Consider the following 27,020-nt stretch of genomic DNA (forward strand, 5'->3'; position numbering starts at 1 on the left):
TGAACACCGACATTCAATTCACTGATTCATCGACGGATACAAATGATTTCTCTCTCTCTCTCCCTCTCTCTCTCTCTCTCTCTCTCTCCCTCCCTCCCTCCCTCCCTCCCTACCCCCCCCCCCTCGGTTCAATTGCCTGTGTTGACTCTCCCACGACCTTATTGACTGCTGTTTTCGGTGCTGCTTTCCAAAGGCATAACACATGATAAGTACAGTTTTATTACCTTTTTAATAGGTAACTGTTATCATAATACGTGTTTGATATTTCATTTTTTTCGTCATTCGTTTTCTCATAGAAAATTATTATTTTGATTATGTCGTTGGCATAGGATAGTGGTCGGCAACCCTTTTAGCTAGAAGTAATTTTATTTAAAGTTCAATGAAAATGCAGTGCTGTGGGGCCGCAATACAAAAAAAAAATCAGATAAGGAAAGACATTCTACAAATCATATATGATGATTGATGGCTTCAGATCTTTTCAGAGTTGAATAAGTATATATATATAATGTTTTATGAAAAGGAAGGAGAGTGACTGGGGGTTTATGTGTGAATGATATTTTGACGCAGCCCGAAGGGGTTTCTCCCTGTCTTATCTTTTTTCTGCATGAGGAAACGAAGAGGCGCGATCGCCGATTAAGTGAAGCGGCCTTGCTGTGTATGTACTGTGTCTTGCTACTTTGTATCTGACCCAGGGCACTGGGCGGGATACAGGGATGACCCGTCATCCATGAAGAACTAAGATGAAAGGGAGGGGAGGCTGGTGGAGGAGAGTGGAATGGGTGGGAGTAGGTGCGTACCTTTGACTTGGCTACCTTCCTTGTAAGGAGGAAAAAAGCTATTGGTGAATATATGTATATATATATATATATGTATATATATGCATACATATATATATATATATATATATATATATATATATATATATATACAGTACAACAGTAATCACATAAAACACGTGAATAAAGGTATTTTGCTTGAAACCACGAGGAAATCAAAGATCGGAATACTGAACGTTTTCGTCTATTAAGACATTTTCAAAATTCATGTACTTTGAAAATGTCTTAATAGACGAAAACGTTCAGTATTCCGATCTTTGATTTCCTTGTGGTTTCAAGCAAAAAAAAAATATATATATATATATATATATTATATATGTACATATATATATATACATATATATGTATATATATATATTATATATGTACATATATATATATACATATATATGTATATATATATGTACATATATATACATATATGTATATATATATATATATATATATATATATGTATATACATATATAAATATATGTATATAATTTTGCCCAGAATGTCTTACAGATTTACAGTATATGACGTGTTCATTTTAATGGAATGATTATATATATTTTATAAGAAGCTTCTGGATTCACACGAGAAGCCTGAAGGAGCCGCAGATTGCCCACCACTGGCACAGGCCTTCTTGATCAACACAATGTTCATTTTCTACTTAGGTCATCGATTGCTAAACTAATTGATTTTTCTTCATATCGAACAGGACCTGTGTGTGTGTGTGTGTGTTTGTGTGTGTGTGCGCGTCGGCCTAAGGACGGACGTGGCGTGGTCCCCAATTGGGGGACCGACCGCGAAAGCCTAGTGACGCGCTACAAGTACAGAGGTCAAACTGACTGACTGGATGGCCTGCCCTCTCGGGGCAGGTAGCATATACAAGGGACTGATCCGACGCTTGACCAGACGCAACCTAATTGCGGTGACCCTTTGTGGCCTTTTCGACCACTGAGTCAGATCAACTACCACACAACTCTACAATGCATAAACTTGCACTTTACGCACAAGCATGCTTATGGGGTACATGTACACCACATATGTATGCATTATTATTGTTGAATTTTTTTATTGATATAATTTTATTAGTTATAATTATTGTTATTATTATTATAATTATTATTATTGATATTATTATTATCATCGTTATCATTATTATTATTATCACTATTATTACTATTATTATTACTGTTATTATTATTATTACTATTATAATGATCATTATTACTATTTTTATTGTTATCGTTATTTCCATTATTGTATTATCATCATCATTATCACCTTCATCACTATCATCATCATCATTACCATCATCATCGTCATCGAATTCAATGATTTGGCGTTCATCATTATAAGATCTGTAGTCTGCGTTCCCGTATTGAGGGGGAGATTTCCTATTGTCTTGACTTGTTCAATACGGCCACCCCCCAAAAACTAAAACCGGATTGTGTCCAACATTACCATGAATGAGGTTAATGGCGTACGTCTTAGTAGCGAGGGAATCTTTATCCAATTATTCACAAAGTCCTTAAAAGAATGTGATTTAGGAACGAAAATTATACTAACATGTATTGCGTTGTTCGTGTATTAATGTGTTTTTGTACAGAGAAATGTATAATTCTGAAATTGTGGGCATGTCTAATTGTCCTCTATGATATATATCTTAACTTCAGTTTTGTTTTAATCATATAACTGGACTGTAGTAGCATCATATTGATTCTCAAAACAAAAACAAAAAAGAATAAATAAGATAAGATTATCTGTTTCTGTAGGTAAATTTCAATGGATGTTGTATAGCTAAATAAGATTATTTTTAAATTGGAATTATGTCAAATTAAAAACTTCCCAATATTGAGAAGAAAGAGTTCCAAATACCAGAAGGACTTTCTGATGTTATTGAGTATTTTTTAAAAACTTTTTTGTTCTTAATATTGAAGATTTTCGATTTTTTTTTTATTTCCCAATATTAGAGAGAACTTTTCGTAGACATGATTCGTTAGCATGTACGCCAGCACAGCAAAAAGATTTAGAAACACAAAAAAGCGGAACTAGGACTGTACTGGAATCAAATGATTCAATCAGAACCCCGTCCCCCACTGATGACGTGAAGACAAAAGACGTGCTGATTGGCTGTAAAAAAACGCGACAACCAATTATGACTATATTACCCACAACTCCGCCCCCGACTGATGACGTAAGAACAAAAGACGCGACGATTGGCTGTAAAAATCACGACAACCAATCATGACTTTATTACTCAGTCAGAACTCCGCCCCCCGGCGGTAACGCAAGGACAAAAGACGTTGTGATTGGCTATAAAATAACATAACCATGACGTCATAAGGAGTGGGTGGAGTCCTGGCTGACAGAGTAGTTTGATCATCAAATAACATTAAATCACACTTGATGACTAAATACACTCGTCAATATATATATATATATATATATATATATATATATATATGTATAATACACACACACACAACACACACACACAAACATATAATATATATATATATATATATATATATATATATATGCTGGGACATTGTGACAAATTCATGAAGGTGGAGAAAGAAGTCACGGGTCTAGTTCAGAGTTTTTGGGTTTATTCCTGACCGGTTTCGCTCTATGCTTCTTCAGAGGAAGCATAGAGCGAAACCGGTCAGGAATAAACCCAAAAACTTGGAACTAGACCCATGACTTCTTTTTCCACCTTCATCATATATACATTTTTGTATGTATTATATGTATATAATATACATATACATATATATATATACAGTATATATACATATATATATGCGCAAAGTAGACCACTTGGAAAAAGAAACTAACGAAGGAGAGCGCTTTCGTATATTACATCTTCAGTGGACACTTTTTGCACTGAAGATGACTTTATTATATACGAAAGCGCTCTGCTTCGTTAGTTTCTTTTTCCAACTGGTCTATTTTGCATTAGTGAACACACGTACCCGTGTTCTTATTAGCATATATATATATATATATATATATATATATATATATATATATATATATATATACTCTCTCTCTCTCTCTCTCTCTCTCTCTCTCTCTCTCTCTCTCTCTCTCTCTCTCTCTCTCTCTCTCTCTCTTTCTCTCTCTCTCTCTTTCTCTCTCTCTCTCTCTCTCTCTCTCTCCAGCTCCCCCCCCCCCCTAATACCAGACCACTCTGGGTCGGAAGGTATTGACCACAATGGACATCCCAACGACAGCGGTTTGGTTGTCAGAGTCCGCAACACTTCCACCTCTGTTGGCACCTGCTGATGAAGGAAGAGGAAATGAACTTTGGCCCACAAGAGTAGAGAGAGTACCATAATCCCCTCCGGCTACTAGGAAGGACGCCTTTGGGTAGTTTACCTACACTGGTTCGCGCGCGCGCACACACACATACACACACACACACATACACGAACATACATACACGCACATACAAACACACACACACACACACCCTGACCGGGTTCGAATCCTACCCAGGGCTGAAATAATTTCAGTATCGCTGCGCTTCGAGTCGTTACTCCAACTCTCGTGGGCGGGGAGTTGGGTGTGTGTGTACGTGTAAGGTCACAGCATTACCCATAGATTGGTCATACGAGCTCTGAGCTCTTTTCCAGGAGGGAAATAGCTGTCGATCACGAGTCCAACACGTGTTCCAAAGACCAAGGTGAATCACATACACATACACACACACATACACACACACAAACACACACACACACATATACACAATATTATCTATTTTTATCGTAATGATAAGATGTACCAAACATGTAAAGAAACTATTCTGTTTCTGTTTATTTCGTTCATTTCATTTATTTAGTTGTAATTCTGTTTTATAACTATTGTATTTCTATTTTATTTATCTATTTATTCATTTATTTAATTCTGTATTTGTTATTTATCTATTTATACCTTTTTTGCTCCTTGAATAAGATACATGAACTCATTTGAATAACATCAAATGGCGGCAGAAAGAAAAGACACAGAAAGACTCGAGCAAGATCGTACGAGGACCAATCAAGACGCCTATTAACTGTCGTGTTGCGAGTCCCCTTCCCTCATGAACAAAATCACACTGGGCTCACACGGACTTCATCAGTGCCGACCATTGAGAGTTCGTTTGACTTAAAACAACTTCGGTTAAAATATTTTATTTTATTTTATTTTTTCAAATCTCCGCGAAGCTGGATGATGAACTAAGAAAATCTAAACCTACACGAATGTTAGACATACTGTTGAAACGTTCTTAGAGAATCTAGGATTCTGTAAGCGAAGTCCTAATCTAGTTATTCAAATGAAGGTCGGAGGTAGGATGTTGGAGGAAAAATAGCTCAGTGTGATAACCTCGTTAAGGTACTTAAAGGATCAAGGAAAAGATCATCTGGCTTTGGGTCCAATCAGATGAAGTGAACGATTCAAGGGAAGGACGACATTACCGGAATGGATATGTTTTTCCGAGACCCATAAATATTCTCATTTAGTCGTGTTTATGCGTGTTTACCCGTGTTTTACCACCATCTTCATGCTGCACATCCTTGGCTGGAATGGTTAAGGAATATTAATATCCCCTAAGTACCTAAGTGTCATTGGTTTTCGAAGGTAATTACATCTTTTCTTACCTTAAAGTGACCATAAATGTGTTGCTGGGGGGTCCCGTGTAACGTATATTCAAATACAAGAAGGTGAGTATGAGTCTACGACAGGAGGCGCTGAATAGTTGCACCCGAAGCCGTCACCTTTGCCCAATTTTTGTGATTTGGGAGCTGTTAGGGCAGGTCACAGACGCTGCTGGGACTCGGAAAAGGAGTGCGGGATTCGAACACGCAATTAAGGGAATGTGAGGACAGCATGCTTCCGATTATGCCACCAGCGTAGGGTGTCCTAAAAATATATAGTCATTCTTTGAAATATTTCGTACCGTTGTCAAATCTATTGATCCAGCTGTGTCTGGAAAATGGTGGTCATCAGTTTGAACATTTGCGAACACGCAAGGGGGACTAGACTAGGTTGAAGTGGAAAAGACTAAACATTGATTTCAAACTGATGACCACCATTTTCAAGACAACTGAAAATAACGGAGACGAATGGATTCGACAGCGTTACTAACATTAAATAAAAATTAGTATTTTTTTTTTGTTTTTGTAAATAACGAGTATATCTTATGGGACACTATCAACAGACGCTTTGTAAATTATATATTCTTTATATTTCATGATTTATCTTCTTTTCACTCTTTTTTTTTCATATATTGGGACCACCAAAATAAATACTTCTAGTTTTTCTCCTTGTTTTCGTCGCCTATAGGGGTTATTACACTGAGCTATTTTTCTTCCGACATCCAATTAATCGGCGCGACCGCCCACTCCCAGAACCTTTTTCGCTGTACAATCACGATGGCAAACTTTTTTTTTTTTTTTTTTTTTTTTTTTTTTTTTTTTTTTTTTTTTTTTTTTTTTTTTTTTTTTTTTTTTTTTTTTATAAATATACAAAGTGTCATTTGATATGCTGGAGGAAAATAATTTTCATTTAGCATATCCGATTCCTTCCCGAAAGTTGCAGGCTGTAAATCTGCTCCAACAGTCGGAGGAAAAATAGCCCAGTGTGATAGCGCCTTGAAGGAACAGATAAAGTGCGCTACAGAAGGAGATCGTCCTGTTCTCCGAGTAAACGTGTGAAACCCAACGAAGCGTCATGACAAACTGTAATGAATTTCGGCACACTGGTGACGTCATCGGAAGCGTTTTGGTCTCGCATTCGCTTAGTTGTGGGTTCGAATTCCGCATTCTTTTCCAAGTCTCAGCAGTGACTGTTACCTGCCCCAACAGTCCCCAAAGTGCATAATAGGGCAAAGGTGACGGCTTCGGCCGCAGCTACACAGCTCCTCCGGGCGCATGATCCTCACTACATTTAACTGAGCGCAATCGGAAGCGTACTAGTCACGCATTCGCTTAATTGTGGGTTCAAATCCCGCACTCCTCTCCGATTCCCAGCAGGTACTGTTGGCTACCTGCCCCCCAAAGGTCCCCAAAGCGCATAACAGGGTAATGGTGACGGCTTCGGTCTGTTGTAGGGTGGCAATAAGAACACCTACTTTGATAATAATTTGTATTAATTCACAATTTGATCAATTCACACGAGAGACAAAGGAGGGGTGGTGACACCTTGCAGATTGCAAGCAAACCTGACGCCAAGCCCTGAGTTGGCGGGAAAAAAATCTCGTGCGGGCGGGGTGAACGCTTGGTTTTCCCAACATACCGGTACATAAAGTTACATTCATTATAATAATCAACAATACAATCAATAATGAAATTAATGTCCAACAATACTAATGATAATTAATAATACAATGGGGGAAAATATACAACTCCCAATTGAGGAATACGAAGTATAATACACAACATAATGGTACGATGCTACAACGGTACCACACCATCACAGGTCGCAGCTACTCAGCGCCTCCTGGCGTAGCCTCCTTACCTTCTAAAAAAGGGCGACTCCTGCACTTCTGTCCCTCCAGTCCGTCTCAAGCGATCAAGCCAAGTAAGTTTCCAGGAAGATGAAGAAGACACACCGAGTTCTTCAATTAAGACCTTGAGAAGAAAAATAAGGTGAGGAGCCACGCCAGGAGGCACTGAATAGCTGTGCCCGAAGCCGTCACCTTTGCCCTATGCGGTTTGGGGACTGTTGGGCCAGGTAACAAATAGTCACTGCTGTGACTCAGAAAAGAGTGCAGGATTCAAACCCACAACTAAGCAAATGCGAGACCTGCACGCTTCCGATGATGCCAACAGTGCACGACTTCGGGAAGAAGAGATGCCTCAGCTCGTAAGATCAATCTATCTATATCCCTATCGGGTCAGAAGCAATGCAGCAAGACAGAGTACATCCGTGCTATGGATGCACTGTGTCTTGGTGCATCGCTTCTGACCTGGACGGTGGGCAGGAGACTGGGATGACCCTCCATCCACAAGGAGCTAAGATGAGAGGGGAACAAAGATGGTGGATGAGAGTGGAATAGGTAGGAGTGGATGCATGCTTACTCCCTTATAAAGGGACCTTTGGTATATATATATACTATTTCCATTATTTCGTGAACCACAAGGTGTTGTCTGCCGTGTTGTCACGTACTAAATCATAACATTCAGCATGTACCAGAAGCTGTCCAATACCCCGAGTATGTTAACATGGAATATTCTAAATGCATATTGATTTTTTCATTAAATGGTAGGTGATATGAGTAATTGTTATACATGTAAAGAAAAGAAGAGACTTGTTAAACGATGTGGCATCTCAGGTCAGGCGACGTTGCCCCGGCTCCCGACCTAGGAATTTCCGTGGGGTTCGGGGGGTGGGGTCGCTGAGTCACAGGTGCGCGGGTCACTCATTCATCCTTTGTCAGTCATACCGGTCATACATGCAAATATAAAGAAAACTGTGTCTTCCCCGCTTTCTTTGGAGATGGTTTAGACGTTGCAGCGCTGCTGGTTTTGCCGGCCACACCCTATGGGTCACCAGATAATGAAAGAAGTATAGCTATCCGTATTACTATCAATAACGATTAAAGAATTAGTTATATAGAAATATTTTGCAGAAGCCTTCTGTATGGAACTGACCTTTACTGAATAAAATCGCCTGACATAATATTTAAGACCCTATTCACACTAACGGTTTGAACCGCACGGAAACCGCGGCAGTACCGCCTACCCAAGGAAAAAGTGCGTAGTTGTGTTTGAACACCTCCATTGACTTGCATTGTAACTGAACAGCCGCGGTTCAAACCGTTAGTGGGCACAGGGCCAAAGGATCGTCAAAGCAAGGAAAAGGCTAAGTGGAACAGACTTACTCGCCTTCGGCGCGAGGTTCTGTCTTATACTGAGTTAAGTAAATCCTTCGTGGCCAGCTAGGACGACTTTTTCTAGAAAGTGCTTCCGGAGGAGGTGGAATAAAGAGTTCTAGAAGATAGAAAATAGAATAAACCAATAGACAAATGACAAAGAGTGGGCCGTTTCTTACTTTTTTCAATGAAATGATCACGTTTCATAATCTTCATGGAATTAGCTGTCAGGAACTTGAGGTATATAATCTACGACCCTGGAATGAAGAAAATTAATAAATAAAATAAAACCAAAATTAAATTAAATGAATTATGAAATTGTCCTGGAAGCTGAGGCTCAGCCCCAGGAATTAAGGAAATACATAGATAAAATAGAAATTAAATTAAATCAAATCAGTTAAGAGATTGTGGTGGAAGCTGAGCCAGTCATCTCGGAACAATCACACATGTCAGTGAAGATGCGAAACCTCACCAACAGCTATAATATACATGTCATCAGAATTCCACAACGCAAAATAAATAAATAAATAAATAAATAGATATTCAAGGGCAATATTAGACCACTGTTTTCCTATGAAGAAAGTATTTGTCCAAGAGAATTCATATAAGGGTTTTAAATTACTAGCGTTTCTATCCTTGTGGATAATCTTGCATCGGGTAATATTATTTCTTTCTCTCTCTCTTTCTTTTTTAGTTAAGATGGCACTAAGTATTGTTGAGTTTTGTATCATCAGTGACATTTCATATTGCTCCGAGATGACTAGCTTCCACCACAGACTCTACTGAAAATGAAACGGAATTTAGTATCCTGTTGGATGTGATCAGCATTTATATCCTTCGGGACTATCACGCCGAAGGGTTGGATTCAAAGAGATGGTATAGGAAACTTTTAATCAGAACAATAGCAATATTTTTTAACCAGTCGCTAATTATTTAAGTGTTCCGTGTTCTCATGTGACCTTTTCTGGTGACCTTTGACTTATGTCATGATCTCTTGTGCCATTGGTTTCCCCAGCTTTATGACTTCTTTGATTAAAAGATATTTAATTTATCGATCTAAGGACCAATTGACTTTTTCCCCAAGTAGCCCGCCAAGGCATGCACCCACGTCCAACCCATCCCACTCCCTCCCCCTTCATCCATTTCCCTTTTATCATAGTTCCATGTGGATGAAGGATCATCCCTGTCCCCTGCCAAGGTCAAAGGCAATGCAGCAAGACATAGCATGTCCACAGCATGGCTCGTCGATCATTTAAACAAAGACCCTCCATCACTTTATGTTTTGTTTCTCCACTTTTCTTCCTGTACCTCTTATTTGTTTCTCTCGTCCTACCTTGCAGCCAATCCACATATGCTCGCTTTATCTCTTATGCTTCCGCCTTCACCTCTTCATCCCACCATTCACTTTGTCACTTCCTCCTTATAACGTTCTTCTACTACCTCCCCTCTCCCTCGCCACCTCCCATACCTCTCTCAGCTTCTCCTGACCTTCCTTCTCTTTTTTTTATCATTCAAATTCTTTACTCTCAACAGCAGCTGTTGAGAGTAGAGCTGCTCTCTACCTCCCACCCTTTTTCTCAAGCTCCATTTTTCCTTTGCTCTCAATTTATCTTTTACTAGAAAAGTATCTAACTCCCCCCACTATTTCCCCTAAAAATATGAACGCCCAGAACCCTTCCTATTCTGGGCGTTCTGTAGTCCATTCTGTAGTCCAATAATGCCCTATCAATCCCTCTTCTGTCCATCATCCTTTCTTATGTATACTTATGTTTGACTTTATCATCAATCTCTTTCTAAACACATTTCCAACATCATCTCTCCACTAAGATTCTTAATCGGCACCCAAACTACCCTACGATACCTCCTATTGCCTCATTCCCTACTCTAGCATTTAGAGCCCCCAACAATATTACATTTACGTTCCTCCCAAAACTCTCTCAACACTCATTTGTATCTGTCCAAAAAGTTTCCCATTTTTTCCTGTCTAATTTCCCGTGGCAAATGTTTCTATATTATGTGAACTCTTCATCAATTGAAATTATTATAATAATAATTCTTCAGATTATTCCCTGTGCCTTTCTGCATTGTTTCTGACCCAATCAGTGTGTGTGTGAGTGTGTGTGTGTGTGTGTGTGTGTGTGTGTGTGTGTGTGTGTGTGTGTGTGTGTGTGTGTGTGATTAGGGAACACAGGGCCCTTCATAAACGAGGAAGTAAAACAAAAGTGTCAACAAATGGATGTTAGATGAGTATGGGATAGGTGAAAGGGGGAAAGCGCCTTTTGATATATGTATTACCAGGAACTCAGGAAATATGGGGGAGCATCCAAAATGAGAACAACACAATGACATTATCTTGCCAAAAGAACAAAACACCCAATGACACACGCCCGTCGTTGTTAACTATGTACGAGTACAATGACCTTTAGTGCCCACGGAGAGCAAGGCCTGATCTTTGTTGTCCATAGGACTTAAATGTAGAATTTGTCAGTAATAGATAAAAGCTTTGGGATTAAGTATATACTAAGGATTTTTTTTTTTTTTTTTTTTGAGAATTAAAATATATTTTTTCATTCGTACTAGGTTCAACGTATGAAAAGTCCGGGTGACCTATGTTGACCTTATAACTTAGGAATCGTAGAGTTTGTCAGTAATAGATAATGGCCTTTGGAACTAGGTATAGACTAAGACAACATCCGCGATACGTACTGGAAATTTATCATTAATGTCTATTCGTATTAGGACTCACCATACGAGAAAACGTATACTGACAAGTAAATATAAACAGTACTATCTTGAATCCTTCACCGGATTTTAGTTTATTTTCATGTAAGTGATGTTTACTACTGACATTACGCACTCCGGAGTTTTATATATATATATATATATATATATATATATATATATATATATATATATATATATATATATATATATATATATATATATATATATATATATATATATATACATTATATACATTATATACATTATATACATATATGTATATATAAATATGTATATATATATATATATATATATATATCTATATATATATTAGCAACCAAAATGCACTTTAATTCTAAGCCATCAACATCGGGAGACCCAATGGGGCCACATGCAGAAATTGAAATGTGGTACTGCCGAGGACTCGAACTCAGCGATCACATGACAAGTACCGTAGTAACTAACCAACTACGCTATCAACTTCCGTAGTTGGTTAGCTACTACGGCCCATGTCATGTGAGTGCTGAGTTCGAGTCCTAGGCAGTAACCCATTTAAATTTATGCATGTGGTTCCATTGGGTCTCCCGATGTTGATGGCTTAGAATTAAAGTGCATTGTGGTTGTTAAAATGTATCTCTAATCACTGGGACCCATTCAATGTTCACACATGTATATATATATAGATACATATGTTTATATATAGATACATATATATATATATATATATATATATATATATATATATATATATATATCACAACTAACACCACAGTCGGACGAAAGAAAAAGTTGCGTAAGCGGAACTATATATTTCGATTGCTACCTGCAATCCTCTTCAGTAGTACAAAGTGGTAGGGAGGAGGCTATCTTAAGTAGCAACCTCTTACAAAAGAAAGGGAACATGAGAAGATAAAGAACATCACTGCCCCAACCCTAATTGACCTGAGGGTGACACGAGGTCGGGTCAGGGGGAGGGGGAGGAAGCTTGTTGACAATATTTTTGGTGATGAATAGTCCTGAAATGATGTCTGGGGTCCATTGACCCTTGGAAATATTCATCGTGGGCAGATAATCAATTAATGTTGATTCCACCATTTTCCTTCTGAACCCACACCCTGATTTATAAATGAGATCAGATTTCTCCCAGTCCACCCTCATTTATAAATCAGGGTGTGGGTTCAGAAGGAAAATGGTGGAATCAACATTAATTGATTATCTGCCCACGATGAATATTTCCAAGGGTCAATGGACCCCAGACATCATTTCAGGACTATTCATCACCAAAAATATTGTCAACAAGCTTCCTCCCCCTCCCCCTGACCCGACCTCGTGTCAGCCTCAGGTCAATTAGGGTTGGGGCAGTGATGTTCTTTATCTTCTCATGTTCCCTTTCATTTGTAAGAGGTTGCTACTTAAGATAGCCTCCTCCCTACCACTTTGTACTACTGAAGAGGATTGCAGGTAGCAATCGAAATATATAGTTCCGCTTACGCAACTTTTTCTTTCGTCCAACTGTGGTGTTAGTTGTGATTTACAAATGTGTTACTACATTTCTCACCTGTGATGTATATACATATAAACATACATATAAATATATCTATATATATATATATGTGTGTGTGTGTGTGTGTGTGTGTGTGTGCGTGTGTGTGTGTGTGTGTGTATACATATGTGTGTGTGTATGTATACATATATATATATATATATATATATATATTGTGTGTGTCATTTTTACAATTGGAAATAAGCTTCACCGAAAGGTCTCGAACCTTTGCCTTAGCAACTTCTTATTATGAAACAAAGGCGGTAGCATTGAGCCAGCCAGGCCGTACAAAAGGAACCACCCGATTCACGACCTGGAGGTTCCTCGACGGTACTAGGCTAGTTCAGTCTCTATTCTAATTTCATCTAGTCTTTATTATGGCGAGCCATCCGACAAGTTATGTGTCATAATAACAAATGGAAATAAGCTCCACCGCAAGGACTCGAACCTTTGCCTCAGCGACTGCTTATTATGAAACAAAGGCGATAGCATCAAAATAATATACAACTTGTCGTATGGCTCGCCAAAATAAAGACTCGGTGAAATTAGAATAGAGACCGAGCTGGCCTAGTACCGTCGGGGAATCTCCAGATCGTGAATCTGGTGGTTCCTTTTGTACGGCCTGGCTGGCTCGATGCTATCTCCTTTGTTTCGTGATAAGCAGTCGCTAAGGTAAAGGTTCGAGTCCTTGCGGTGGAGCTTATATGTATATATATATATATATATATATATATATATATATATATATATATATATATATATATATATATATATATATATATATATTCCTTAGAATTGTCTAAATTATTCCTAACTAATTTGTAGGGTAGAATTCGTTTTCTTTTCTTTTTTCTTTAGAATATTGTATTTGTTTCACAATTGGGAAATGGATATAGATAGATAGGGTTGTTGTCGGTTCATCCTGTCTTGTTATATATTCTTTCTGTGTATAGATTCCAGCAAACTCCTTTGCTCTGCCGAGTCAAAGGCGTTTTCGAAGTCCACAAAAGCTAATTACAACACTTTGTGGTTTTCTTGACTAGTACAAGTACTCCTTGACTTACGATGGTGTTTGGTTCTGAGGAACCCATCGCAAGTTGAAAAAAGAAAAACTAAGTCGAATATGGGAAGCACAGACTGGGATGGCGTGGGCACAGATGTCCGTGGTGGCCGCGCTGCGAACACAACACGCGATATAGTAATCTTCATAAATGAACCTCATCTTTCTTATGCACATGTATTTAACAAAATAATTAGCACATGATGGTATTTCATGTGCATAATCTAGGGGATTTTTTACCTGCCGAATATCATCGTAACTTCGAAAAATCGTAAGTCGAATGAGGGATGGCTGTAAATTTAATGTGTAGAATTATCTATAACTCAAAACTTACTTAAAAAACTGCTATTTACTTGTTTTTTTTTAGCGGAAAACGTTGGTAATCTGAATGATGGAATGCCTGAGAGTAATTTCAGATCCTTGTGTGTGATTTCTATGGCATTATAACTCAGTTCACGGGATTTTTCTTTCCATATACACACTCTCCTGCATGTATGTATGTGATTCATCACGGTCTTGGATCTCGTGTTCCTGGATACTTACAGAGCTGTATGAGCAGTATGTATGTATATATATATATATATATATATATATATATATATATATATATATATATATATATATATATATTAGATGGGTACACTGTGGATTCTGCGATCTTTGTCAAGAGTGATTGACAAGGGTACTGTTTCGTTGATAGTTTGATTTGTGTTGATCAGTCAGGAACATGAAGAGATGACTCCAAATAATTATTAAAAAAAGCTTACAAGGTTAAGTGACATTGTCCAACACCAATGTACAACGAGGCGTTTCCATGCCACAACCATCCCACGGAGTGCATCTCCGGTCTGACCACTTTTAAGTACAAAACATAAGAACGTAAGAGTGGAGGTGACTGCAAGAGACCATAAGGCATATACTAGACAGTTCCATGTCACTTATCACCTGTCATCCTTGTCTATAAAATTATCTAATCTAATCTCTTAAAACAACCAATTGTTTCAGCGCTCACTACATGGTTACTAAGTTTATTCCAATTGTTAACCACTATGTTGGTAAACTTGTTATCTCTTTCCTTCTTAAACCTAAATTTGTCCAATTTAAATCCATTATGTGGTCTCTCCTGTTTGTACCCTTTTTGTTCACACTAATGTTCTTCATTAGAGTTTGTATTATATACCTGAAAATTATTGAGGGGAGTTGAAATTTTGCACTGAATACAAACTATGACATTTGGGGAAATACTTTTTCAGCCTTACCTAGACGGTACCTAAATAGCTATAATAATAATAACAACAACAACAACAACAACGATAATAATTATAGTAATCAATCATCTCTGCCCCCAGTTTGCGGCCATCTTGAACACAATATGCTAACATGATAAACTGCCACCCAGATATGCATTATATACATATACAAATTCATATCCATGTACACACACAAACTCATACATTACACATGTGCTCATGCATGTGAATATATGAATTTATAGTTTGAAATATGGAAGCAGCGATACGGGAACTCGTTGGCGTGGTTCTTATCCAGTATACTACAATTAGACAAATACATGCATATGTATACATGTGTTTCATATAGGTTTATGAGTATATGCGTGCTTAACTAATTACTGTTGCAGTCTGTTGAGCGAAACTTCACTAATATGTAATTTATTTACGAAGCCTGTATTTATATATGAATTATTAGATATATTTGTGAAAGGATTCTATTAATTTTTTTTTTTATCTTTTTACGTTTCATGTTATGTAAGGTTTACAATCCATCTGTACCTTTCAGTTACGGAAAGGTAATTTAGTAATAACAGTAGATATCCAAGTAAAATTTATTGTGAGGAGGAGATACGAAATTTTTAGTTAATCTAAATAATTCACTATAAGAACATAAGAATTTAAGGAGACAGTAAGAGACCATAAGACCTACACTAGGCAGTTCCATGTCTCTTGCCACCTTTCATCTCTATTCAGTGCTCAGTACACGGTTACTAAGTCTATTCCATTCGTTAACCCTTTCAATACGGTCCCGCTCTCGAAAGATTCTATTCAGGCCAAGAAACATATAATTTCTTATACATTTGATGACTTGAATTCCGACCTGAATGGGGTCTCAATCGATGAAGATCACTTTCAGTCAAGGGTCCGTCCCCTGAAATAAATAAAATTGCCTTTCCTCAGTCGGAACAAAGCGTTTGAAGTGCGGCACCGTATTGAAGGGGTTAAGTAATCTGTTGATAAACCAGGTCTTGACCATTTCCTTCTTGAACCAAAAATTGGCCAATTTAAATCCATTATTATGAGTCCTGACCTGCTGACATAATATCATGACCCTACCTGCTTGTTTATTTCGTCCCTAATCTTCGAATGAGCTTATTGGGTTAAATTTAACTAAATTGTTATGAAACGAATACAGTTAACCGGGAGTATTTATTTACCATTTCACATGTTAATTCGGCTGAATGGAACAATGAAATGAGGTGATGGAGTCCGTATAGTGCCCTGCAAAAAAGAGTGGAGCATGATTATAACAAATGTGAATAATTTGAATGACGTATTTGATATGCTAGTTTATCAAATGATTTGTGACTTCATTATACTTGTGCATGAACAAATTGACAGCTCGTGTCAGGAAAATTTAGAGATAACCATACAAAAATATGACAAAGCTGAAAGTTTTATATATATGTATATTCCATTATGATTTAATCTATCTAGAATTCAGATGCATACTAGAAATAGTAATAACTTGCAGTTAAACGTTTGTAGATATCCCTATAAACTTGAAGTCACTTTTTCTATAATTAGACTTAACTAATTAAGACAGTTTCCTTAGTTAAGGAAATTGGGTTTGGTAAAAGGAAAGATTACCAGTAACCCATTAATTCCTATAGAAAACACATAGGTAATTAAGTAGCGCACAGGCAGTCCATTTCATCCTGGCAAAGATTTGGTATATATATAAAATACCTATGAGACATCACTGTGCTTGGCGAAATGTCAGAGATCAAATATTAATATAAATCACCCATCAGGCAAAATCCTGAAACTAAGGAAATTAGTTATTACTCATGTACTCCCATTCTTGGATACACAGGGAAATTATTACTTACTAGGACAGGTAGTGAAATTATCCCCCATTCTTGCACAGCTTAGGAAGTTACCCATTACCTAGGTACCCTCCATTCTTGAATAGCTAGGGAAATTACTCCTTATCCATGTATCCTCATTCTAGGGTATTAAGGGAAATTACTCAATACCTATATACCCACATTCTTGGATATCTATGGAAATTACTCCTAACACATGCATCTACATTCTAGAATATCTAGGGAAATCACTCCTTATAGTACATGCATTCACATTCTAGAACATCTAATGAAATTACTCAATACTTACGTACCTCCATTACTGGATATCTAAGGAAATTACTCCTAGCACATGCATCCACATTCTAGAATATCTAGGGAAATTACCTAGATATGGACCAAAAGGTCTCCTGTCGGCATGCTCCGCCTTTGTAATCCTTTGTAATTACTCAATACCTACGTACCCCCATTTTTGGATAGGGATATTACTCCTTACCCGTGTACCCTTATTCTTGGATATCTACTGTTATTTAAGAATACCCCCATGCCCAAAAAGGTCACTGCATGACCCAGTGACAAGACTTTACCGTTGCAGCTGCTCTCCTACGACTCCCCCCGCGGCGGCATAACGGTCGTAACCGAGCACGGCCCGGTGTCCACGTCTCGCCTCCTGATCCAAAAGGCCAACAAGTCTGATGCTGGACTCTACACGTGCCGGCCAGCCAACGCAGACCCGCACCATATCACCGTACATATTATCAGCAGTTAGTAAACCTCTTTGTTTGTTTGTGAGAGATAAGTACGTGTGTTTTATTCTCAGTTAATATAGTTTGCTTGTTTGGGGGAGTTAGTACATGTGTTTTATTCTCATCGACATGGCCGGTTGAAGTAGTAAAAGGGCATTTTTGTTTAATTTATTATATACATTTTTGTGATTTTTGGGGGCCATGTGTGAGGGAAATTGTATTCACAGAGATTGATGGGTTTGTTAATGACCCTACAGTTGCTAGATTTAGTATTGTTGATTATATTCATTATTTTATTTCATTCATTAACATATATTTTTTCCATTACCATAAACTTACCATTGATTGAACTTATCCATTTAATAGGCATATGTATGCAGATATGTATATTTTTTCCAGCTTCACCTGATTTTCCCAGCGAATGTGGGTAGCCAACACTTAATGACGGATGAGTGATTTTCTAGCCCACAAATAAAGGGGCAAAGACAGAATCATTTCCCTTGCCTCTTTAATTAAACCAATCCTCCACTCAAAATAACATAATATAAGAATGGAGGAGACTACAAGAGACCATAAGGCCTACACTAGGCAGTTCCATGTCCCTTACCACCTGTCATCCCTATACATAAATGTATCTAATCTTAATTGTTTCAGCTCTCACTACATGGTTATTAAGTCTTCCTAAACCTAAATTTGTCCAATCTAAATCCATTGCTACGAGTCCTGACCTGCTGTCTAAATATAATGACCTTGCACTACCATCACCGCTATTTCTATTCTCGCATTTATGTTCCCCGACGCAACGGGTTCACTTTTTCCTTCCACATTTCCACTTCTATTCAGTTCACATTACAAACTCCCTTTCTATACACTTCTCTTGCTAGTATATAGGGACACAATACGAGTACAGCAACAATAGTTTTCTGCTATTATGTACAGAGTAAAATATATTGTTCTTGAATCAACGCACTTATGATTCTCCATGTGCTGTGTCTTGCTGCATTGCTTCTGACTCGGGCAGTGGGCAGGAGACGGGGATGACCCATCATCCACGAGGAGCTAAGATGAGAGGGAAATGGGTGATGGATGGGCGTGAAAAGGGTGGGAGTGGGTGTATGCCTTGGCTGGTTACCTTATAAGGCGAAAGAAGCCTATTTGTATATAGATAGATCCTGAATATTTTAGGAACTTTTGTGCTTGTCACTCCCTCTGCATAATCATCCTCGTTCACTCGTGTTCTTAATGAGATTACACTTTACAATATTTCTTTCGTCGTACCTTTATACTCCCATCACCCCTGTCTCTCCTCATCTCACCCTCTCCTTTTCTCTCTCTCGTTCCCTCGCTCTCTCACTCTGCCTCTCACTCTCTCACTCCCTTTCTTGGCCCCCCCACTCTCTCCCTCCCCCCTTCTCTTTATATATACAAAGTGTATTAAAAAAGTATCTAGAATACTTGTACATTTGCTAGTTTAGAAAACGTAAATCAAAAACATTCTCTCCCAATTTTGGACGTTCCTATATGAAGTCCAGATGCTTAATCAAGCGGTATTCAGTGGCTCAAAACTCCTCTCCAAGCTCTCCTTTGTTGTTGTCGTTGTTGTTGTGCAAAGCTGGTTGATCATGTTTCTTTGAACCCCTTCCACAGCACCAATTTTTTCCGACTTAAAATTTAATTAAAAAGAGAATGAAAATAAAAGAAAAACGAGCGTTAATGCGCCATCACACGTTATCATTAATAGTAAAATTATTGGATCAGTGTACGATGAAAAGGAAGAGCATTGGAGGAGAAGACATAATATCGAACTACGACAGTTGTCAGACCAGAGTAAAATCCAAGATGTAGTCAACTCAAGGAGGCTACGGTGGGCAGGACATTGTGCCAGAATGGATGAGAGCAGAATTCCTAAGAAAACCTTGAATGGAAGAATTGATGGGGGTCAGGCCGCTTGGTAGATCCCGATATAGATGGACGGACAATGTCAAGAAGGATGTTCCGGAACTGGAACCCCAAGTCGTCGTTGATTGGCAAGACGCTGCGCAGAACCGGAGAGTGTGGAAAGGCTTGGTAAAGCCGGCTATGGGACAGCAGGCCCGTGAGCTAACGGAGTAAGAGAGGAGTAGCGTTATTACAATTATCATTAATATTAATACTATCAGTAGGAATAGTAGCACCATATGCAGCAGTAGTGGTAGCAGTAGCAGCAGCAGAAGTTGTAGTAGTATTGTTAGTAGTAGTAGTAGCACTTGCAGCAGCTGTAATAGTAGAAGTAACAGTAGTAGTGTATCCATGCTAAAGAATATACATGGGATGCATCAAATCTAACACAGCCCAGTAAGATGGTCACACCATCATGTGTACATGCACAGGAAAAAAAATTCTGGCACGTGAAAGCTTCGTGACAGAATGGCCAACAGGGTGCCCGATGTCGCCAATTACAAATCAGACCACTGTATTCCAATGAAAATAAGTGTATGTGCGTGGTTGAATACCCAACACAACAACACGCATTAACTAATGTTATATAAGCCTTCATTCACAACTTAGGTGTAAAATGTTATACAATTATGATGTAAATATACTCCTGGCACCTGTGTATATAGGAATGCCAGGTCAACAGTTTGACTTGGGATGCCCGGGACGGCCCGAGCTAGAGTCAGTCTGTAGCCCGGGATTATTTCGATCTGGAGACGTATATTCAATACTCAAGAGTCTCATTACCCCTGACATCACCAACAATACCTACGGATTCAGTAGTATATAGTGTGGAACGCAAGTGGAATTACATATTAAGGACGGAACCGAACATAACTGAGTTAAGTCCTCTTCAAGAAACCATCAGAAGGGGGTTAATTCCGGCCATCACCAACGGACGGATACTGAACTTCCACCAAGAATGGGAGGGCTAGGCATCTTAAACCCACTTAACTTTGCCATCATAGAATATCAAAACACTGAAAGCCATGTCCTCCCTGACAAACAACATCGTGTCACAAGATCAACAGAAGGAAACCAACGTGAATAAAGTCAGAGAAATTAGAAGAAACATATCAAAGGGCATGGAAACGAGGCAGGAGGAGCTTCGCATCTTGTTGGATCAACTATCGAATCATATGAAAAGATAGCCATGGCACAGGAAGAAGTGGTGTCCAATTGGCTGAGAGCACTACCAATCAAGCCAAAGGGATTCAACCTAAACAAAAAATAATTCATGGATGCCATTACCCTAAAGTTTGGATGGGCTACCTAACAGATGTTCCTGTGGCACATAGTTTGTTCCAAGCCATGCAATGATATGCAAGCAGGGTAGATTTATTTGCATGAAACATGACGAGATAAGGGATCTCACTGCCCAAATGCTTCGGGAGGTTAACAAGGATGTGACTGTCGAACCAACAATACTCCGCCAAGGAAGGGAGAACTTAAGTACTGCACCTCCAGCACACCAGATGAAGCGCTAGTAGACGTCTGCGCAAGAGGCTTCTGGACACGGGGACAACTAGCTTTCATATATATACGAATATTTGATCCAATGGCCCCTGTTATAATAAACTAACTGTTGAGGCGTTCCTCTCCTGAAATGAGTGAGAAAATTAGGATGCACAGTCATTGGCGAGAGCGGGGCTAATGAATTGTGTCTGTGGGGAACAGATCGTGACTGCTTTCACCACACAGTTCCACAAAGGTGGTCGTTTAAAGAATTTTGAGTAGTAGTAGTAGCAGCAGCATTTGTAGTAGTAGTAGTGTAGTGTTTGGTTACTAAAAAGGGATGAAGGTACACTTCAGTGAGAGAATGGAATCATTTAAACTCCAATTCTCTCGGAACTTTTGATTAATAAAATAATGTGAGGTATACACAAATAAGCCTGCTGACTTGGCGGTGGAACAATAAGAAGGACATATACAACATTTTATAGCACCACAACTAAATAGGCTTGCATACAATTCCAATTCTATAGAATAATAGTACTAATATTTATAGATATTTACATATAGATATGCGAGACATGATAGTATTAATAATAATTATATTTCTGTAATCTAAGTTCTAGCGAGGTGACAATATTAATAAAGAAAACGACTATGGTACGAGCATTCTAAAGAGAACGAAGCTTCAAGGCATGACTTCGCTACACTAGTAGTAGTAGTAGTAGTAGTAGTATCTATAATCATTTTCATTCCAATTCCTGGAGGTAACGATGAATACTTTTGTTGATCTTACAAATTGAACGTCGAATAGGAACATCACCCCTTCGACCATCTCAGACTCAAACTACGCCCTCACTTCCATTTGGAGGTGCAACCATGAGGGGCTGACATGCGGTCTCCAAATGGGAAAACCGTTGATTGATATTTCTCTTTAACCAAACAACCACAGGTAGTCCAACTTTTTTTTTTTATCTACGGGAGGATTCCGCAGACAATTGGCGGCCACTGTACAGTTATCAGTGTTGTAGTCACTGCTGTCATAATCGTTAGCGTTGTTACCAAGATCGTTATCGTCATTGTTATTAATGTTACCACCGTTACCATTATCGTTACTGTTACCATAATAATTTTCGTTACCGATATTATTATCGTTATCTCGGTTATAATCACTGTCATCGTTACTGTTATTATCGTTACCATTCCCACCATAATCGTTACCACTGTTATAGTTACCTTAACATTGTCGTTATTACCGTTACCGCTGTTACCATTAGATTAGGTTGGGTAAGGTTAGGATATGTTGGGTTAGCTTACGTTGGGTTAGATTAGATTAAGTTAGGCTGGGTTAGGTTGGGTTGGCTTAAAGTTGGTTTAGGTTAGGTTAAATTAAGTTAAATTAGGTTGGGTTAGGTCTGGTCAGGATAAGTTTGGTTAGGTTAGGTTACCACAGTTGCCATTAAAGTTTCCGTTACCGATGATACTGTTACTGGTATTACCGCTATTACAATTGTCGTTACCATTACCGTTACTGCTGTTGCCATTACCACGACTTCCGGTGTCATTACCATTATTGCTGTTACCATTATCGTTACTGATTTTGTTATAATCACCCGTTACCGTGATCGTTACCGCAGTTACCCTTGGGTAAGGTTAGGTACGGTTGGATTAGGTTAGGTTAGGAAAGGTGTTTGGTTTAGGTTAGGTTGGGTTAGGTTATGCTGTTAGGTCGGGTTTCGTTAGGTTAGGCTAGAAAGAGTTAGTAGGTTATGTTACGTTAGATTGAGTTAGGATGGTTTAGGTTAGGTTAGGCTTGTTTACTGTTACCGTTACCACCGTTGCCATTACCATTACCACCGTTACGGTTGTTACCATTATCGTTACCGATGTTATAATTACCGTTACTGCCGTTATCAATGGGTTAGGTTTGGTTGGGTTCGATTACATTAGGTTGGGTTAGGATAGGAAAGGTGATTAGGTTAGATTATATCAAGCTGGGTTAGCTTAGGTTAGTTTAGGTTGAGTTAGATTAAGTTAGGTTATGCTATCCACAGCAAGGCTGTATCAAAATATCATTCACACACAAGCACCCCCTACCCACCATCCCCCGCCCCTCCCTTCCTTGCATAACAGTGCCATTTATACACACTCTCCACTCTCCTGACTCTCCCTTCCTTACTCAACAGACATTCCCCTTTTGCTCAGCGCCCCCTTCACCCCATCTCATCCTCGGTCGTCTCCTCAGGTTCACTCACCCCACCACTGCCTTCCATACTTCTTTTACTAATGTGACTTGCTACATTGCTTCTGACCCAGGGCAGTGGATGGGATACAGGGATGACCCGTCATCCATGAGGAGCTAAGATGAGAGGAGGGAGGTGGTGGAGGGGAGTGGAATGGGTGGGAGTAGGTACGTGCCTTTGACTTGGCTACCTCCCTTATAAGGGGGGAAAAGCTCTTGGTATATAGATAGGATATGCTCTGTTAGGCTTAGCTGGGTTAGCTAAGGTTAGGTTGAGTTTGGTTAGGTTGGGTTGGATTAGGCTAGAAAAGGTTAGGTTAGATTGGGCTAGGTTAGTTTAGGTTAGGGTGGGTTAGGTTAGGTTACATTGGGTTAGGCTAGGTTACTGTTACCGTTACCACCGTTGTCATTACCATCACCAGCGTTACCGTTGGAACCATTATCGTTACTGCCGTTACCATTGGGTTAGGCTGGATTAGGTTTGGTTAGGCCAGGTTGGGTTAGGTTAGGATATGTTAAGTTCAGTTAGGTTTAGTTTAGTTAGGTTAAGTTAGATGAGGTTATATTGGGTTAGGTAAAGTTGGATTAGGATAGGTGCGGTTAGGTTAGGTTGGGTTGGTTTAGGTTAGGTAAGGTTATGTTAAGTTCAGTTAGGTTTAGTTTAGTTAGGTTAAGATAGGTTAAGTTAGATGAGGTTATATTGGGTTAGGTCAAGTTGGATTAGGATAGGTGCGGTTAGGTTAGGTTGGGTTGGTTTAGGTTAGGTAAGGTTGGTTTAAGGAAAGTAAAATTAGGTTAGGTGGGGTTAAGTTAGGTTGGTGTAGGATAAGTTAGAGGAGGGGGAAAGAGGAGGGGGAATGGGGAGGGGAGGGGAGCGGAGCTCCTAAGAGTGGGTTTGAGATAAGTCTTCGGCAAATTCGTGATAGTTCTTCAGAACTGACGACCTCGCATAGACTGCGTGAGTCTCCGTCGAGTGAGGAGTCTTTTGGAGACATCGCAGACTCTCAAGAGTCGTGACTGAAATCTACAGTTAAGACTTCTGCAATCATCTTTGTCGTAGAGAAGTCTGAAAAATAATGTAAACAGTATAAACTATTTTTAAGGGCAATTTTTTTTTTTTTTTTTTTTTTTTTTTCACTGATGGACGAAAAGAGAAGTAGATGGACACCATAAGAAAAGTTCTTGGTCCAATTCAGTCTTTATCTGGATTTAGATACTGAATACTTATAACGAAGAGTATTTTAATTTTATGTGTTTGAATGTGAATGGGGTTCCGTGCATTATTACTAAAATGAAAATTATATTTGTATATTTGAAGAAGCAATTTCTTTCAGTTTTCTCATGCAGTTTTGGTATTTAGCAACAAGATTAAAGAAAACAGTCATGGTCCAACTCGTCTCCAAATTAAAATGTTCTTCATTTACTTTCGTTAAAAAGACTATCATTAAGGTTTTTTTAATACTAAGTAAACTGAAGCCCTTTTAACACTAATATATGTTAAAACATTGTCGATTAATTGTATTTCTGACTACACAGACACACACCGAGCCTTGCGTTTAGCAACTTGATGCCTTTCTGTTGCACGTGAACCATGATTTTCCAGAAATGATCGTCCATGATTTTTGGTGAAATATTCTTCATTGGCAGATTGCAAATATACTTTTCGTGTATCCCAAATCCTCTAGAGACCTCCTGGTCATGTTTCGAAGTTAAGTGTTTAATATTGTGAATGTAGATTAATATAACTTTCACTGACAGACCTCCTGGTCATGTTTCGAAGTTAAGTGTTTAATATTGTGAATGTAGATTAATATAACTTTCACTGACAGACCTCGTAAGCAATACCTAGTCCAAACTTACCTCTCCCATCCCCCCTCCCCCTCCCCCTCCCCCAATTTCAACTCCATTTCATTGATACTCTACGTGTATTAACCAAAACGCTTACAAAAAAAAATCACACAATAAAAATCCCTTAAATTGAAACAAACCATTTCAAATATTTACACAACCTTGAAATGCATCAATCTATATATAAAACTGTGCTGTTAGTCCGCCTGTGTGTGTGTGTGTGTATGTGTGTGTGTGTGTGTGTGTATGTGTGTGTGCGCGCGCGTGTGTGTGTGCGTGCGTGTCTGTGTGTGTGTGTCAAAAGGACTACATACTATGATGATTCACTCCAACTCTGAACGCGTCAGCGTGTTGAAAAAAAAATCTTGTACTCTAAAATAAGTAGAACCTTGTTAGCTACCTCATTTTTTTTCAATAAGATTTATTAAGCATCACAAATATTTGCCACTCAACTTGAATTACGTGTAGGCTCAGTGACTGTCGTAGGCTCCTAATTAATAACTACCTCGTGATCCGTTCATTGAGGTAATTAATCTTCTTAATATATAATTCCTTCCTATGCACAACTGTCGTACATCACAGACGTTGAGTGATTAGCCTCAACCTACAGATTTCAAACGGCGGTTGGGCCTTCCCCACTTGCGGTCGGGGGGAACACTGTCGTGGCCTAACTTCCTGATGAATGTGTCTAGGGTCATTCACGCGCATAGGCATAGTACAGATACACGCACGCATGCACACGACTCGGTGGCGCGGTTGGTAGAGTCCCCGACTGTCACTACGGCGGTTCGGGTTCGAATCCTGCCCTAGGCTGAAAATAATTTCAGTATCGCTGCGCTTCGAGTCGTTACTCCAACTCTAGTGGGCGGGGAGTTGCGGGTGTGTGTGCGCATAAGGTCACAGCATTACCCATAGATCGGTCATATACGAGCTCTGAGCTCTCTTCCGGGAGGGGAAAGGGCTGTCGATCGCGAGTCCAACACGTGATCCAAAGACCAAAGTGAATCGCACACATATACGCCACGCATACACACGTGAGTTAGCGTGTTTAGTCGTGCATGTGTGATTCACCACCATGGTTTTGGATCACGTGTTGGACTCGTGATCGACAGCTATTTCCCTCCCGGAAGAGAGCTCAGAGTATGCGTGTGTGTATTTACCTAGTTGTGTTTTACGGGAAAAGAGCTGTGCTCGTAGTGACCCGCTTTTGTATCTTTCAGCATCCAGTTTGATCTTAAATTCTTGTATAGTTTCTGCATTCGCTGTTTCTTCATTCAATTTGTTCCAGATATCTACCATTTTGTGTGGGAAACTATTCTTTTTCAGATCTCTTCTGTAACTATCCTTTTTGAGTTTCTTTCATGTCCTCTTGTTTTTCTTTTATCCCACTTTAGTAAATCATCTCTGTCAAGGACTTCCATCCCTTTCATAATTCTGTAGATGGTTAGTAGATCTCCTCTTTCTCTTTTTTGTTCTAGAGTTGGTAGTTCGAGTTTGCCCAATCTTTGTTCGTATGTCAATTTGGAGAGTGTTGGTGCCATCTCTGTCGTTGCTCTTTGAATTCTTTCTAATTTCTTTCTTTTCAATACTGGGTGTCCATAGTGTCGCAACGTACTCCAATCTTGGTCTTATCAATGTAACTAATATT

At 38.9% G+C, this 27,020-nt stretch overlaps 1 protein-coding gene across 2 annotated transcripts in view; it reads left to right on the top strand.

The window, feature by feature from the left end:
- LOC143033404 (zwei Ig domain protein zig-8-like) overlaps nucleotides 1-27,020 on the top strand; it is a gene marked incomplete in the record, with an annotated part of 856,967 nt that overhangs the window by 818,898 nt on the left and 11,049 nt on the right. The window contains 1 exon segment of one of the 2 annotated variants that reach the window (XM_076198788.1): nucleotides 17,691-17,874. In XM_076198788.1, coding sequence (XP_076054903.1) covers nucleotides 17,691-17,874 — 184 coding nt within the window. 2 annotated transcript variants of the gene reach the window in all.

Source organism: Oratosquilla oratoria, chromosome 15 (assembly GCF_046742065.1).
Source record: "Oratosquilla oratoria isolate Oo_2021 chromosome 15, ASM4674206v1, whole genome shotgun sequence".
In the NCBI taxonomy this organism is placed as follows: Eukaryota; Metazoa; Arthropoda; class Malacostraca; order Stomatopoda; family Squillidae; genus Oratosquilla; species Oratosquilla oratoria.